The sequence below is a fragment of the Camellia sinensis genome, chromosome 3, assembly GCF_055761805.1.
Source record: "Camellia sinensis isolate YWXY chromosome 3, ASM5576180v1, whole genome shotgun sequence".
NCBI lineage: Eukaryota > Viridiplantae > Streptophyta > Magnoliopsida > Ericales > Theaceae > Camellia > Camellia sinensis.
The window spans coordinates 81962266-81977310 of NC_138963.1; the positions used below are offsets into that span (position 1 = coordinate 81962266).

The window sequence follows — 15045 nt, forward strand, 5'->3', positions numbered from 1 at the left end:
CACAAATGTGTCAATTAATGTTCTCATTCTGTTACTTCATTATTTAAATCTTTAATAGAATACAGTCATATAACAAAAATGTGATTATGAAATGATGGTAAGAGAGGAATATCATCAATATTTTTCACCAATATACTCTGTCTTACGTGATAAGCACGTGAGAGTTATATAATATAATATAATATATATATATATATATATTTGTATGCTGAAAATTAATTGGGATGAAAATTCAAGAGTTTTTGAAATAAAAAAATAAAAAAAAAGGTAGAAGAAAAATCGAAGAGAAAGAAATAAGAATAGATAAAGACTATGTTACTGTTTCATGTGTAGAGGTCAAAATGGGATTTGACAAGAAGTTCAAAGAGTCAAATGTCATGATTTCATATATAGGGGTCAAAAGAAGATTTGATATAAAATGTAGGAATGTAAATGTTTTATATTGATTTTATATAACTCAACAAGAGTATAGAAAAATATATTTATTTATATATATTCTTTATGCTATTATCACCTTTTACGTGAGTAGACATTGATATTGTAATCTACACTTTTTTTAATGTTTTTGTTAGAATTGACGTTCACCCTCCTATATTAGAATCTTGCATTTGTCCCTCTATACACACACTTATCTCACAGTACTTTGTGCAGAATCTTGAGATCTGAAACCTTTCTGACACTTTCTTCATGCAACCAACCAGCACCATTGAATTGTTCACCTTTGCAGATGATCCAAAGGTAAACAATTTAACAGCATAACTGGATAAAAAGTATTGGAGAAAATCCTCTTCTAAAATCTTAAGACTGTTTTCATCATTTTTTTTTAATTTTTTTATTTTGATGTAAAAATTTACCAAAAATCGTTGTTTGGTTGCATAAAAACTAAGTAAAATATTTTTGTAAAAATATAATTTTCACCAAAGTCAAGTAGAATGACTTTGGTTTTCAAAGTCTCTAAAGTTATGTTTAAATTATTAATTTGAATAAATAATTAATTTTTATAAAAATTTTATTTAATTATAATATATTTTACATCAAAACATATGGAATCAATGATGTATTACTAATGTATTAGTATCTCACTATTTGAAGTGTAAAGGTAATTCAAATTTTGTACCCATATTGGTATGATATTACTGGTTTTTTTTTTTTGTTATTTATTTGTTTTTTGTAATTTATTTATTTATTTATTTTTGTTGTGTTTTGTTATGTACATCAATGATCAAATTTGGCTATATATTTGCACCTTATAATTAAAGAATAAAATAATATAACCTTTGGGAAAATACTTTTTGAGACATAACTAAAAAAAGAAAAATGTTATAATTAAACATAACATAAGGCATAACTAAAATAATATTATAACTAAAGAAAAAATTGATTAGAACTAAAGAAGAAAATGACATAACTAGGGATACATATGGTATACCTAAGGGTGTAAATTTGGCCTAGCCCAGCTCATGTTGGGCTGCACAGGCTCCCGCAAAAATTTAGGCCGGGCCAGCCCATGTGCTAGAAAATTAGGCCTAGGCCTAGGGAGTATTCGGGCCTTGGGCAAGCCGGCGGGCCTAGACCTGGGCTTGGGCTCAAGCTTAGGCGTACTTGAACATTTTTTTTTTTAATTTTTTCCAGCAAAATTTTATTCTTTTCTACTAAAAATGAAACTAGGCCTCGAGTGGACTGGGTCTCGGACCGGGCTTTGGGTGAATCTTGAGCGGGCCGATACGTCGAGCCAGGTTTCAAAATGACAGCCCAAGCCTAAGGTCTCGGACTGGGCTCGGACCCGAACCGGGCGAGCCGTGGCCCATTTTTACACCCTAGTTGCACTCCTATGGGTGTGTATGTCAGAATTTCCCTATATTGTTTGTATAAATTTAGCATTGCCTACTGCAGGAGTTGGTGGTGATGTTATTTTCTATAGTTATTCTTGTTTGTTTATACTAGTATTTGGTCAAGTGGTCATGTGATTGCTACAGACACTTAACTGGGTTGCTTCTTCATTGCGACTTACCAAGTAGCATCAAGTGGCATCGCACACTTATCTTTTTATCTTCATATTATTTCCATTAGTTTCAGTCTATTTAACATTTCTAAAAAACATATCATTGTAATTATACAAAAATTGTAGAACTTACAATAATTTCTCTAAAGCTCAAGAGATATCAGTTTATTTTACCAAAAAAATTATGTTCTTATTGTTATTGTTTGTAATGAATGTACATCTGTACACCTGTTTTATGAACTACACAGGCCTAAGATGAGTATTGGTGTTTCAAATCAGGGAGTCATTACATTAGCTAAAGCAATGCAAAATATAGTGAAGAAGAAGAAGAATGTGATAGCCAGCAAACCGAATGTGGCATCCAAAAATAGCTGCATATGCACTCCGACCACCCATCCCGGATCAGTCCATTGCCACCTGCACCGCAATGGTGCCCCCTAAAAAATCATCGCTGAATTTATCAAAAGACAATGGTAGCAAGGGAAATACTCAAAGCATTAACTCCATGAACGCGACAAACACAAAGTGTAACCAACATCAGCTATCCAGGTTTGGCAGACCTGCTTCGGCACAGTATCAGCACCTAAAGTGAAGAACACCCTAGTGAAGTCTTGAATTCCTCTGATGTCACAAGTGATGGTTGTTCTTGATAGATTGTGTTGATATTCTTCAAATGTTTCATGTACTTTAATTTTAAAATTGTTGGTTTTTGTTTTTTTTTTTTTTTAACATATTGTTGGTTTTTGTTTGAACACTCTTTTTCTCTTTTCTATTTTTGATTGTTCTGAGCACAAATCTTCTACATATGTCATCTCAAGTAATTTGTTGATTAAACATGACACAAAGTGTTATGATATCTCCTATACAAGTGTACACACAAGGTGGCACAGGTGGGAATGTGATTTTAAAAAATGGTACAATAATGGTTATAAACAAATGATGCAATGAGCTCCCAAAATTTTCAGCATCCATAACACATGAAGAAAACATACATAAGATCTTAGAAACATCGGTTCACTGATGAGGATTGATTGCCCTATGCATATTGTGATGGCATTCGAGTGAACTATGAAGCTTGCAAAGCCCTGACACGAGCAGTCAGTTCTTTAACTTGATTCGTTAAACGCTCAGGATTGCAGAAGAAATCAACAAAAACCCGCCTCTGAAAGCCCACCTCTTGTGAATGATGTTTTACAATCTGTGTTCAGAAAGCAATGTACCATGGATGAGAGCACGATCTAATGATCTTTCTTCCAAACAAATACATATTTTATATATAAATATAATAATCCAATCTTAACTGAATATCAGACTTAAAAGCGATCCAAAAACAAATAGAATAGGTGAGAAATTACCTCATTCTTCTTGCAATGCTGCAGTGTCACTTCTTCAACTGCAGCAGAGAGTTTTGCATTGATCTTTTCCATTTCGTCAAGCTCTTTCATTAATGGCTATAGGGAACCAAATATTTCAAAATCAGAAATATTGAATTTGATACAAGACCCCAGTATGGTCATATTGCCAAAGAGGATTAGATGAGTATTGAATAATGGATAAACATGGCTTTAAAAGGTGCAAAAATTATGCAGGGAGTGCATGATTTCATATACAGTTCCAGTTCATATTTAAGAGAGAACGGTTTCAGGAAAATTCAGAATGCCGACAATATCAAGAGAACTTAATGAAAAGACTAACAGGAAGTGAAAAGTGTAAAGAAAAAACAAATATTAATGGCAAAAGGTAAAAATGTATACTCGAGGTGTCAGGATTGGTTGTGCCGTTGTTGACGATGAAAAAAGTAGTTGCTGCAAACTTTGAATAAGAGTGCACCTAACATATAAACAAAAAGAAAAATAAGAAATGCTGTAAATTTTTGAGCTTCCATACAGTAATCCTCTGTTATATCCCAAACACAATTAATGGTAATTGGACGTTTCTGTTTTATAAGTTAGTTTGTCTGAACCCAGAGTTAATTACATTAATGGCCCCAAAGTACATGTTCTGTCACATTTTATTCCTAATCTTTTTAGTGTTCCATTTTGGTACCCAAAGTTTACGATCTATTACACTTTAGTACTTGACGTCAGGTTCGCTCAAAGTCAGTAATGAGAGCCAGAGGTTTTTTTTGGAATTTTACAGGAAAACTCAACAAAATCAAATTGACCAAATCCACATCCTGATGCTGGTAGATGAGAAATTGATAAATACATTCTAGGTGAGAGCAAATTATTTGCCTGAGCTTAGGAAGGATAACTCACAGCTCATTGATGCATCTGTTTCTGTCCTCAGGAAGGGCATTTTCTAGGTCAGACTGAAGGATCATCAAGTCTGACTGAAGGCCAGATGTCTGTTGAACGATGCCCGGTGCTGATACATATGTTGTTGACAACCCGACTTGAGCATCTACCCAAAGGGAAACAAGAGAAAGCAATCATTTATCTTTCTTCCACAGAGCGAACAAGAAGCATCATATTGATAAGTTGAAGAACTGTCATTACTTGAATGAATACTCAAGAGGTCTCTAACACCATGCAGGAAAGTATCTCGATCGTCCACTGCTCCTTGTTCTTGTACATCTGATGTGGCTTGAATCAACGCTAGGCAACGACCCTATAAAGATTATAACACAAAATAAAGACAGTAACAAATAAGATAAAGAAAATAATGAAGCTTGAGAAATTATCGGCTCAGGTTTCTCAAGAGTTATATGTACAATAGGTGATTTCTAAAAAGCTTAAGCACCCACATACCACTCGACCTTTAGTTGCAGACAGGTATCCCTGTAGCTCTGACTCAATAACTTTGAGCAATGAATAAGCTTCAAGCATAGTCTTCTTTTCCAACCAACAAGCTATTTTTAGAAACTGATGCCTTGCTAGCTGATTAATCAGATGATTTATAAACTGCCAAAAGCAATGACAATTGGAACAATGACGTGAACTAACACTGAACACAACAATAATATTAGAGCTGCAGAATGTGCCAGTAGTGGGTTTAGTACGCCCTGCCAAAACGGCTCTAAAACAAACAAAAAGGTGCATGCCCCACTCACGAAGGACTGCCAGTGATATACTGGAGAAAGACTTCTGAACAATTAGAAAATTACAAAAATGTAACCATTCATTTTGAACAACAAAGAGCATTTAGTCCGACAATGGGTTTTCCAACAAGTCATACAAGGAGCAGAAGGAAATTCTTCGGTGTTGAATTGGGGTATTCAATGAAACTCACTACACACCCTAGATAATGCCAATCCAATCACATTAGTTTCATTTATGATTGTTTGACATGTTAAAAACAAACGATGCACAACGAGTAGCAGTCTATTGACAAAAGAAATTACGATGTCCAAAAATAGCCATGTCTGAAGTACTTATTCTAATTTGGAAATTCAAATTCAAATAGTGTGATTGAACCGGTCAAACAATTAAGGTGTCAAGCATGTAATTAAGCCAATTCATTATTCTACATGCCAAAAATCTGGTTTTCTAACCTTGAAAAACTTCAGCCTTGCTAAGAAACAAACAAATTGCGTCTCTGAAAAAGACCAAACTTAAACACCATTCTTGTCTGTGATTTAAATAATATTATCAACATCCTCGACAAGGAAATTTTTAATAGAGACATGCCAAATGTTAAATTATCATGTACCTAAACATACCGCTTTTTGGCGATTAATATAATATTCTTGGCGCATGACCTTTAAATCATAATCACCTGCATATTCAAGAATGAAAATTATATTAGAAAAAATAGAAAAATATATATAAAGTAATTATTAGAACTTCACAAGTTAAAATCGTTGTTTCCAATACCTTGCAGGATGTATGTGTCTTGAAGCTGAGCTAGCTCCCAACAAAGATCAGGAATAGTCTGGGAAAACAAAAGATGTGCACTCATAATTAGAATTTATATCAATCACCCTCACATAAAGTCTGAAAAAAAGTACAATTACAAAAATCAGGCCTTTGGGGAATAGAAAACATATTTAAGGCAGTTTTAGGACAGCTGTCTGACTTGTATTACACTAGAACAATGGACAGTTAATAGCTAAAAGATATAATGACCATTCTTGAAGATAAAACAAGTCATATAAACAAAGATTCACATTTCATCTATGTTACATGAACTCGGGTACGAGTATTGGGTATGAGTGTGTGTCTAAGTGTCAGACCTTCATAAACTTAAATCTTAAGCTATTGGGATATGTATCCAAGATAACATATGGGTATGGAGACTTGTTATGGATACACATATATATCACATATTATATAATATTCTTAGATAAAATGTTGTAAATAATGTAAAAATGTACTTGCAATTGAATAAAATTTAAAACAGAACTAAATATTAAATGAAGCCAAATCTGCGGAAGTATTGTACTAGAAAAATGTCGAATTTTTATTTCTTGCCTATGTCTGAGGTTATAAATGTTTCTTTTCTAGTAAATGTGAGTTTTTTTTCTTATTCTTCAAACATTGTAAAAGTTGGAGGATCCAAGTGTCTAAATTGGGTATGAGTGTTAGACACATATTCCACACCCTTATCTTTGTCATATCCAGTGGACACAGATATTTTGGGGGAAATAGAAGAGTCTATGTAACATAGCATTTCATTGCCTGACAGTCTACCAGCACATAATACATGTAAACTGGAAAGGGTTAAGATCATGTGCATCAGCGTGAGTCATCATGACAAGCACATAAGCAGGCTGGGACAACAAGAAACCTGGGCAACAGCTTGAATAACTGGTTGAGATAGCATACAAAAGTAACTGTAAACAAATGCTCTACGGTCAGGTGCTATCTGTTATATGAAATAAGTCCAATCTGTTGAAGTCAGCAAGTACATACTACGTGTAGTGAACGCCAATAGTGAGGAGCACTATCAGTATTTGATAATTTGGTAAAATCTATTTTACCACCTTGTGGTTTAACCCCAAAGCAAGGTATTTTAAAAATAGCCAAACACCCCCCATGTGGTTTTGATCAATTTGCATCTCACCTCCTTGCTGTTAATAATTTCGTCCAAATTGATGGAATTTGTGCCACACTTAAATCGAGAGTTGTCATGAAAAAAACTAAAAATAAAAACACATTCAACTTCAAAAAAAATTGTAAAATAACAAATTTACCCTTATCATCATATTTTTCCCCAAAACCAAACCCTAACTCTAGCCATCCCCGCCACCAGGCCACCTACCGTCGTGATCTAATCTCACCACCCATCACCTCCCCAGCCTTTGCCAGCCAACCCACCGCCTCTCTAGCCTCTCAAAAATCGAACTTTTAACTCTCATTTGCTACACAGCACACATACACGTTGAAGAAGATTAAGAAAAAAGCAACATCAATCACATATATCAAGAGCAAGGTACACCCTTCCCCCCCCAAACCAAAACCCACATTTTTGGTTCTTTAGGATATATATCTATTACATGTATATTTGTGTATATAATATGTATATCTATATATCTAAAAATATTTGCAAATAAAAATTATATTGGATTTGAATTTGGTGGTGGAATGGGTTTGGTGATAAATGATAGCCGGAAAAATTGAGTTGACTGGTGGAGACTGGTGGAGAACTAAGGGTATAAATGTCCTTTCACAAACAAAATAAACGAAGTTAAGTGTTATATTTTAGTCCAAAACCATTTGAGGGTTATTTGGCTATTTTTAAAAGAGAGGGGACGAAGTGCTTTGAGGTGATACCACAAGCGATGAATTTTGCCCTAGATAATTTAATATGACTACGTCAAAGCCAATTAACCAAGTGATACAAGACATTTCCATCTGATGATAGCAAATAAAAGTTTTAAAAACTTACATCTGCAAAGGCTTTCTAACTTTCTCAAAACATTTGTTTGCCTACTAAAAATTGTCACTGAAAGGCTTGAGCATCATGCAATACCCATAATATAGTGATGATTCTAATTTCCTAAACCATGCTATGTTGTCTTCAAAAATTTCTAATTTGCACCAAACCAACAGTCTTCATATAACATGTGAAGAGATAAACATCATAACCTCTGTCAAAATATAAGGATAGAAACACCTACAAGATTAATCACGCCAAGGCCATCTGAATATTCAAACAATATACATAGCGTAATACCCTTCATTTTTTTTTTTTTTTTTTTTTTGGGAGAGAGAGAGAGAGAGAGACAGAGAAATACATTACTCATTATTATTCATTATCAATGGTTATAATATCTTATCTGGTCCAAGGTATCTTGAGATTATTAATTCATTTGCTTGATAATTAGGTGGTGATGTTATTCAAAATGTGTAAACATTCTTGATTCTGGTAGTAATTATATACATAGTTGTCATTGCTGAAGAAAATGTCCCTTGACTACATCCAGTCTTTGCTACTGAAGGTGCTTCAACTGTTCTCAACAATTTTTTTCCCCACAATAAATCTCAAACTTCACTTATATCACACAACAACACAAATGAAGGAAAAACCCATGGCAAATATCCTACTTTCGGTGTTTTGCTTCTTGAACACGCATAACTTACATTCTTATGTCTGTTATTAAGATGAAGATTTATAACCCTGAGTAAATGGGAATCTTCCAATTTTCTTAATGTTCTTTTCCCCAATTCTGTAACACCTTTCAGATATAACTTGGGGCTAGCAAACTTTGGCCCTGTTTGGGAACAGTTTTTTTTGCTAAAATAGCCAATAAAGACAAAAAATAAAAATAAATAAAAAATAAAAGAGGCTAAAATAGCCAATAAAACAAAATGTCAGATCCTACAACATCTATCAATAACTTTTTCTCTCACAACCATCTATTCAACTACAAAAAAATCCACAAATCATCCCAAACACAACTCTTTTTCATCTCATAAAATAGTCAAAAAGGCAAAAGCCCTGTTTGGTAGAGCTGTGGGAAAGTACTTATAGCTTATGTCTAAACAGTTTATAGCTTATAACTATGAACATAAGCTGATTTCTGACTTATTCTTAAAGCATCTCCTGCTCCACTCAAAGAATAAGCTGATTTCTGACTTCCAAAAAGCTATAAGCTATAAGCTATAAGCTAAACTAAACACATCAAAATAGCTTAAATTAAGCTGAAAGCTGAAATAAGCTGATTATAATTTCTGCCAAACAGGCACAAACTAAAACAGCCAAGTTCCCAAACGAGGCCTTTATGCGCATGAAATTCACCCCTAATTTGGAGAAAAACACAATGTAATTGTAAACAATATTGAAGTATATTATTGATTGATGTATTACAAGATTGATAGATTACAAGATGCATTAATTACAATTCCTATACAATCTATATATAGAAGAAAATGTGGTAGTAGGTGTAGTGGAGGTGATAGTGGGTTAGGTGAAGTGGAGTGTGTAGTGGAGTAGAGGTAGGTGAAGTGGAGTGTGTAGTGGAGTAGGTGAAGGTAAAGATGGGAAATTCTAACAGCCCCCCGCAAACTCAAGGAGGAGAGAAACTAACCAACTTGAGTTTGGAGAGAGTAACAAAACAAGAAAATACATAAAAATAAAAAAGGATAGGAGACACTGTATGGTCGTGTCAGACCGTTGGTGAAGACACTGTATGGGGTGTCATAACGTTGTAGAGGACACTGTATGGTGGTGTCAGACCGATGTAGAAGACAGTTTATGGGGTCATGTCGGACCGTTGTAGAAGACAATGTTGTGACAGTTTACGGAGTCTTGCTGGACCCTTGTAGAAACTAACCGGAATCAATGTCGGGACAGTTTACAGAGTCTTGTCGGACCCATAAAGGAGCTAACCGGAATCAATGTCGGGACAGTTTACAGAGTCTTGTCGGACCCATAAAGGAGCTAACCGGAATCAATGTCGGGACAGTTTACAGAGTCTTGTCGGACTCTTAAAAAGTTGCACCCTCAAAAGGTGTGCCCAATTTTGTCAAAAGGCGTGCCATCAAAAGGCGTGCCCAATTCATCAAAAGGCGTGCCATCAAAAGGCGTGTCCACTTTGTCAAAAGATGTGCCATGAAAAGGCGTGCCAGTTTGTCGGGCGGCAAGAGGCGCGCGATACGCGTGGCTGCCTCGGCTATTTAACCAAGACGAAGGCTGAGGCTGAGGCATACCATTCTGAAACCTCTGAAACCAACCCTTCGCTGAAAAAACTCTGCCTCTGCGGAGAGAGAAACTGTGGAACACTTTGTTGCCATTCTGTCACCAACCCTTCCGAACATTACCAGTCTGAAATTGCTATTTCGCTGAAACACTTAGCAACCCAAAAACATGGCCTCTTCTTCCCGTCCAGCTACCCAGAACCTGCTCACGCTCTTTCCAGAACTGAACGAGCCCACAAGAGAAATAACTGGTGCGGTGGCCAGTGAACCTCAACCAAACACCTCTGGTTTTGCTCCATTGAACTTTCCGATGCGGTCGGTGGAGCAAAAAATGGCGGTGCAAACTGATATTGAGGCTAATCAGTATACTCTGAAGTCATGCGTGGAAACCATGACGGCGGTCACAAACCTGTCGAACCGGCTGCAGAGTAGGACAAATGAGGTGCAGCAGTTAAACTCCCAACTGGCTCTGCTCCAACGCATGTATAAGGATGCGCGAGCAGAGATAAGTGTGCTGAAGGCGGAAAATAAGGAACTGAAACGGAAGGCCACCGTGATGTTCCAATTTGGAGGACCGCCAGATGCTGCAGTGGAGGAGCAGACTGGAGGCAAAAAGAAGAGGCCGGCGGCAGAGTAGAGAAGAAAAATCCCACTGTGGGTGTGGATGGTTTGTGTTGGTTTGTGTTTTTGTTTTTGTTTTTTTTTTTTTGTTTTTTTTGTTGTAAAATGATGATCGGGATGAGCCCCAATATGAATAAAATGAGTGTGGTAGCAGTTCGTCGTCTTCCTTGGTTTGTTGTTGTTGTTGTTGTTTTTTTTTTTTTTTTTTTTTTTTTTTTTAAGGAAAATGGATAGAAAAAGAAAGAGAGAATAAATAAAATAAAATAAAATAAAATAAAAATAGGAGTAGTGAAAATATATGATAATAAATATATATATATATAGTTAAATAAAAGAAAAGGGGGAAAGAACGTGGGTGCACATGGGTGTGGTTTGATGATGCATTATTTTAAGATATATATATATATTAAAAAAAGAAATGTGAGATGGAAATTGGGTTGGTGTGCAAAGCTGGTGATGCGGTTTTGTTTTCAAAAAGATGGATTAAAATAAAAAAAAAGAAAAGAAAGTGGAGACCATGATGAAAGGTGGGAACAAGTGTGCTGGTGCTGTGTTGTAATAGTCAAAAAAAGAGATAAGAAAATAAAATAAAATAAGTTTCAAGGTGCTGTTGAGGGCTTGCTTGGATTGCTTCATTGAATTGCTTGTATAATTTCCATTCAGGCATTCGACTGTAGCTAGCTGCAGCAGAATTTCCTAGGTTTGATCTAATGGCTCCTGGGACAACATTGATAACATCGATCCCAAATGGCCTAAGTTCCAATCTCAAGGAATCAGTTAGTGCATGCAGAGCAGCCTTAGATGCAGTGTAAGCACCTGCCCATGGTGGAGGGGCCAAAACAGAAACACTTCCCACAGTTACAATCTTAACCTTCTTTCTAGAGGCCATGTGAGGCACCACAGCTTGTATCAATCTCATGGTACCATAAACATTGGTATTGAAAGTAGCTTGAATTGCAGAAAGAGGGATCTCAGCAAGAGGTCCTACGAATTGGACCCCAGCATTGTTGACGAGGACATCGATGCGTCCAAACTCTTGAAGAACATTGGAGAGAACGTTTTGGACGCTCTCATCGGACAACACGTCGAGCTCTTGAAGGAAGAACCTTGAGTCCTCTTCCAGGTCCGCCATGGACGACCGAGACCGACTCGTCGCCACCACCACGCATTTCTCGGCGGCGAAGGCTCGTGCGAGCGCGTGGCATATGCCGCCAGTGGTACAGCCTGTGATGAGGACCACCTGTTTGTTGTAAGACGACTCCATGATCGAGAATAATAGAATGATAGAGATGATAGGGGAATAGGTTGGGATCCGGCGGACGGCTAAGGTGAGGTTGCCGCCCGCCGGTGAAGCTAAAATATTAGGTTCTAAACCTGCTCTGATACCATGTAAACAATATTGAAGTATATTATTGATTGATGTATTACATGATTGATAGATTACAAGATGCATTAATTACAATTCCTATACAATCTATATATAGAAGAAAATGTGGTAGTAGGTGTAGTGGAGGTGATAGTGGGTTAGGTGAAGTGGAGTGTGTAGTGGAGTAGAGGTAGGTGAAGTGGAGTGTGTAGTGGAGTAGGTGAAGGTAATGTGGTAGTAGGTGTAGTGGAGGTGATAGTGGGTTAGGTGAAGTGGAGTGTGTGGTGGAGTAGAGGTAGGTGAAGTGGAGTGTGTAGTGGAGTAGGTGAAGGTAAAGATGGGAAATTCTAACAGTAATCAAGAACAGTCGTAAAATAGAGGTTTCCAAGGAATTATAGTGTAGATTTCCACTAAAGATGGCAATAGCACACATCATATATGCAATATGGATACTTCTAATTGGATTAACTTAGAAGGGACAGGTAGATACTGTTGCTTTTTTGCCTCCACTACAGTTAAAAAAAAGGGTAAAATTCATTTTACCTCCCTATGGTATGACCCTAGAGCACTATGCCCCCCTCACGTTTAAAAATAGACAAAGATCTCCCATGTGATTTTGGACTAAAATGCATAATTAACTCTGTTAACAGAAAATGTAAAAAGACCTTTATGCCCTTTGTACTATAACATTGTCTTCTTCCATCTCTATTAACAGAAAACGCAACCACCACCACCGCCATATTCAATTCAACAACCACAATCAATTCTAATGAATCAAATGTTTGCAGAACATAGTCTATTAAAAAGAAAGTGGAATAAAAAAAATCAAGAGCATAAAAACTATAAAAATCCATTATTCACACACATACATATGTATTGATCTAATTGTGAGTATGGTGGAAAGAAGAAGCTGAAACAACTCCAATCTATAGCTTTAATGAAGACCCAATTTCAATGGTGAATCTGTACCATACTGTTAAAATCCACCTACTCTCCACCTACTTCACCCACTTAAACCTACTCCACTAAACCTAACCCACTACACCACTACCACCTCACCTACTCCACTAAACCTAACCCACTACACCACTACCACCTCACCTACTCCACTAAACCTAACCCACTACACCACTACCACCTCCACTTCACCTACTCCTTACCTACTACACACTCACCCTCTTCTATATATAGGAATCATGAATCATTGTAATAGAAATCAATATATCAATCAATAATAATACATACAATTTATTCTCTCTCTTTCTCTATACATTATTTCTTACATGGTATCAGAGCTGGTTTAAAACCTAGTATTTTCGCTTCCCCGGCGGGCGGCAACCTCACCTTAGCCGCCCGCCGGACCTCAACCTATTCCGCTGATAAAATCAACAAAGATTTGTGCAACTGTAGTCATGTGTGAGGCTGATGGAGAAGAATTCTTCACCTCATATGACGAGACAGTCTGGAACTGGAAACACTGCAACATTCTGCTCTGGAATTCTGCAGCAGCTAGATTATAGCTTGGTTGAGTGCCAAGCTTTGGTTCTTCCACCCACTCTTGAACTTGCCCAGCAAAGTGTGAAGGTTCATGCTTGTGTTGGAGGGACTAGTGTGCGCGAAGATCAGCGCATTCTCTCCAGTGGGGTTCATGTTGTTGTTGGTACTCCTGGTCGTGTGTTTGACATGTTGCGGAGACAATCACTTCGCCCTGTTTACATCAAAATGTTTGTCTTGGATGAAGCTGATGAAATGCTGTCACGAGGTTTTTAAAAATCAGATCTATGATATTTTCCAGTTGCTGCCACCCAAAATCCAGGTTGGGGTGTTCTCAGTTGCTGCCACCCAAAATCCAGGTTGGGGTGTTCTCTGCCACAATGCCACCAGAGGCTCTTGAAATCACCAGGAAATTCATGAATAAGCCTGGAAAGAGAAAAAGCTCATGCTAGGATTTGCGAAGTGATTCGCTGCAGGAATTTTGGCTTTGGATGAAACCCTTACCATACTCCACTCATTCTCTCCAACTGTTCTAACTTTTTATTTTTATTATTATTATTATTATATCAAATAATCAATGCACTCATGTTCCCTACTAACAGTGTCCACTTTTGACCCAAACTATTTTCAATCCATCATTTCTCCTTCACCTTTTGCACCCCACTCACCGACTCTCTCTCCACTTTATCACATGGGTTTGTCCCTCTCTCTCCTCCATTTGATTTCAAAAATCACTTATTTTTATTTATTTTTTCCAAGTCACTTTTCCTCTTTTTTAAATACCCCACTTTATTTTGAAACAATCGCACTGATGTTTTTCATATAATCCATCTATAAATATTTTTTATCTATTTTCTTTCTCCCTTGTTTTCTTTCATTTTATTTTTATTTTTTCAACAAAACACTCCCAAAACAAAAAAAAAAAAAAACAAAAACAAAAACAAAAAAAAAAAAAAAAAAAAAAAAACAACATTTTACAAACTTGTCATTTCTTCATGCCGGGGATCAACCCCGATCAGCATTTTACACCATAAAAAAAATAAAAATAAAAAAAAATAAAAATAAAAAAACACAAAACAAAACAAAACACAACCAACACAAATCGGAACAGTGGGATTTTTCTTCTCGCCTATTCCGCCGGTCTTTTCTTCTTGCCACCGTCTTGGGCGGCCCTTGCCGGTGTTGCCTCCGTGTTTCCCACTCCACTGGGCATGATCACTACTCCCTGCTCCTCCACTGCAGCATATGGCGGCCCTCCAAATCGGAACATAAAACTGGCCTTCCGCTTCAGCTCCTTGTTTTCCGCCTTTAGCACACTTATCTCTGCTCGCGCATCCTTATACATGCGTTGGAGCAGAGCCAGTTGGGCGTTTAACTGCTGCACCTCATTTGTCCTACTCTGCAGCCGGTTCGACAAATTTGTAACCGCAGTCATGGTTTCCACACATGACTTCAAGGTAAACTGATTGGCCTCCACATCC

General features: G+C 36.8%; 2 protein-coding genes across 7 annotated transcripts in view; both read right to left on the minus strand.

Moving 5' to 3' along the window:
* Positions 1-2808: 2808 nt before the first annotated feature.
* The window catches only part of LOC114266363 (AUGMIN subunit 3), a 46847-nt gene continuing 34610 nt past the window's right edge, over positions 2809-15045 (minus strand). For 5 of the 6 annotated variants that reach the window (XM_028207243.2, XM_082920179.1, XM_082920178.1 and 2 more), the window contains 8 exons: positions 5818-5875; positions 5664-5719; positions 4753-4905; positions 4501-4612; positions 4261-4405; positions 3757-3832; positions 3358-3453; positions 2809-3200 (listed from right to left, as the gene is read on the minus strand). In XM_028207243.2, the coding sequence (XP_028063044.2) occupies positions 3069-3200; positions 3358-3453; positions 3757-3832; positions 4261-4405; positions 4501-4612; positions 4753-4905; positions 5664-5719; positions 5818-5875 (828 nt within the window). In that variant the 3' untranslated portion in view covers positions 2809-3068. The remainder of the gene's footprint in view (positions 3201-3357; positions 3454-3756; positions 3833-4260; positions 4406-4500; positions 4613-4752; positions 4906-5663; positions 5720-5817; positions 5876-15045) is intronic. The other variant, XM_082920177.1, reaches the window with a different exon arrangement.
* Positions 11088-12285, minus strand: LOC145822632 (short-chain dehydrogenase/reductase GME11361-like). Its single transcript, XM_082920180.1, has one exon. It carries the CDS (start codon positions 12155-12157, stop codon positions 11267-11269), a length of 891 nt encoding a protein of 296 aa, XP_082776306.1. The 5' UTR covers positions 12158-12285; the 3' UTR covers positions 11088-11266.

What these genes read in the sequence shown, in the direction of transcription:
- LOC145822632 (XM_082920180.1), bottom strand. Translation starts at nt 12,157, where the DNA reads ATGCATCTTGTAATCTATCAATCATGTAATACATCAATCAATAATATA.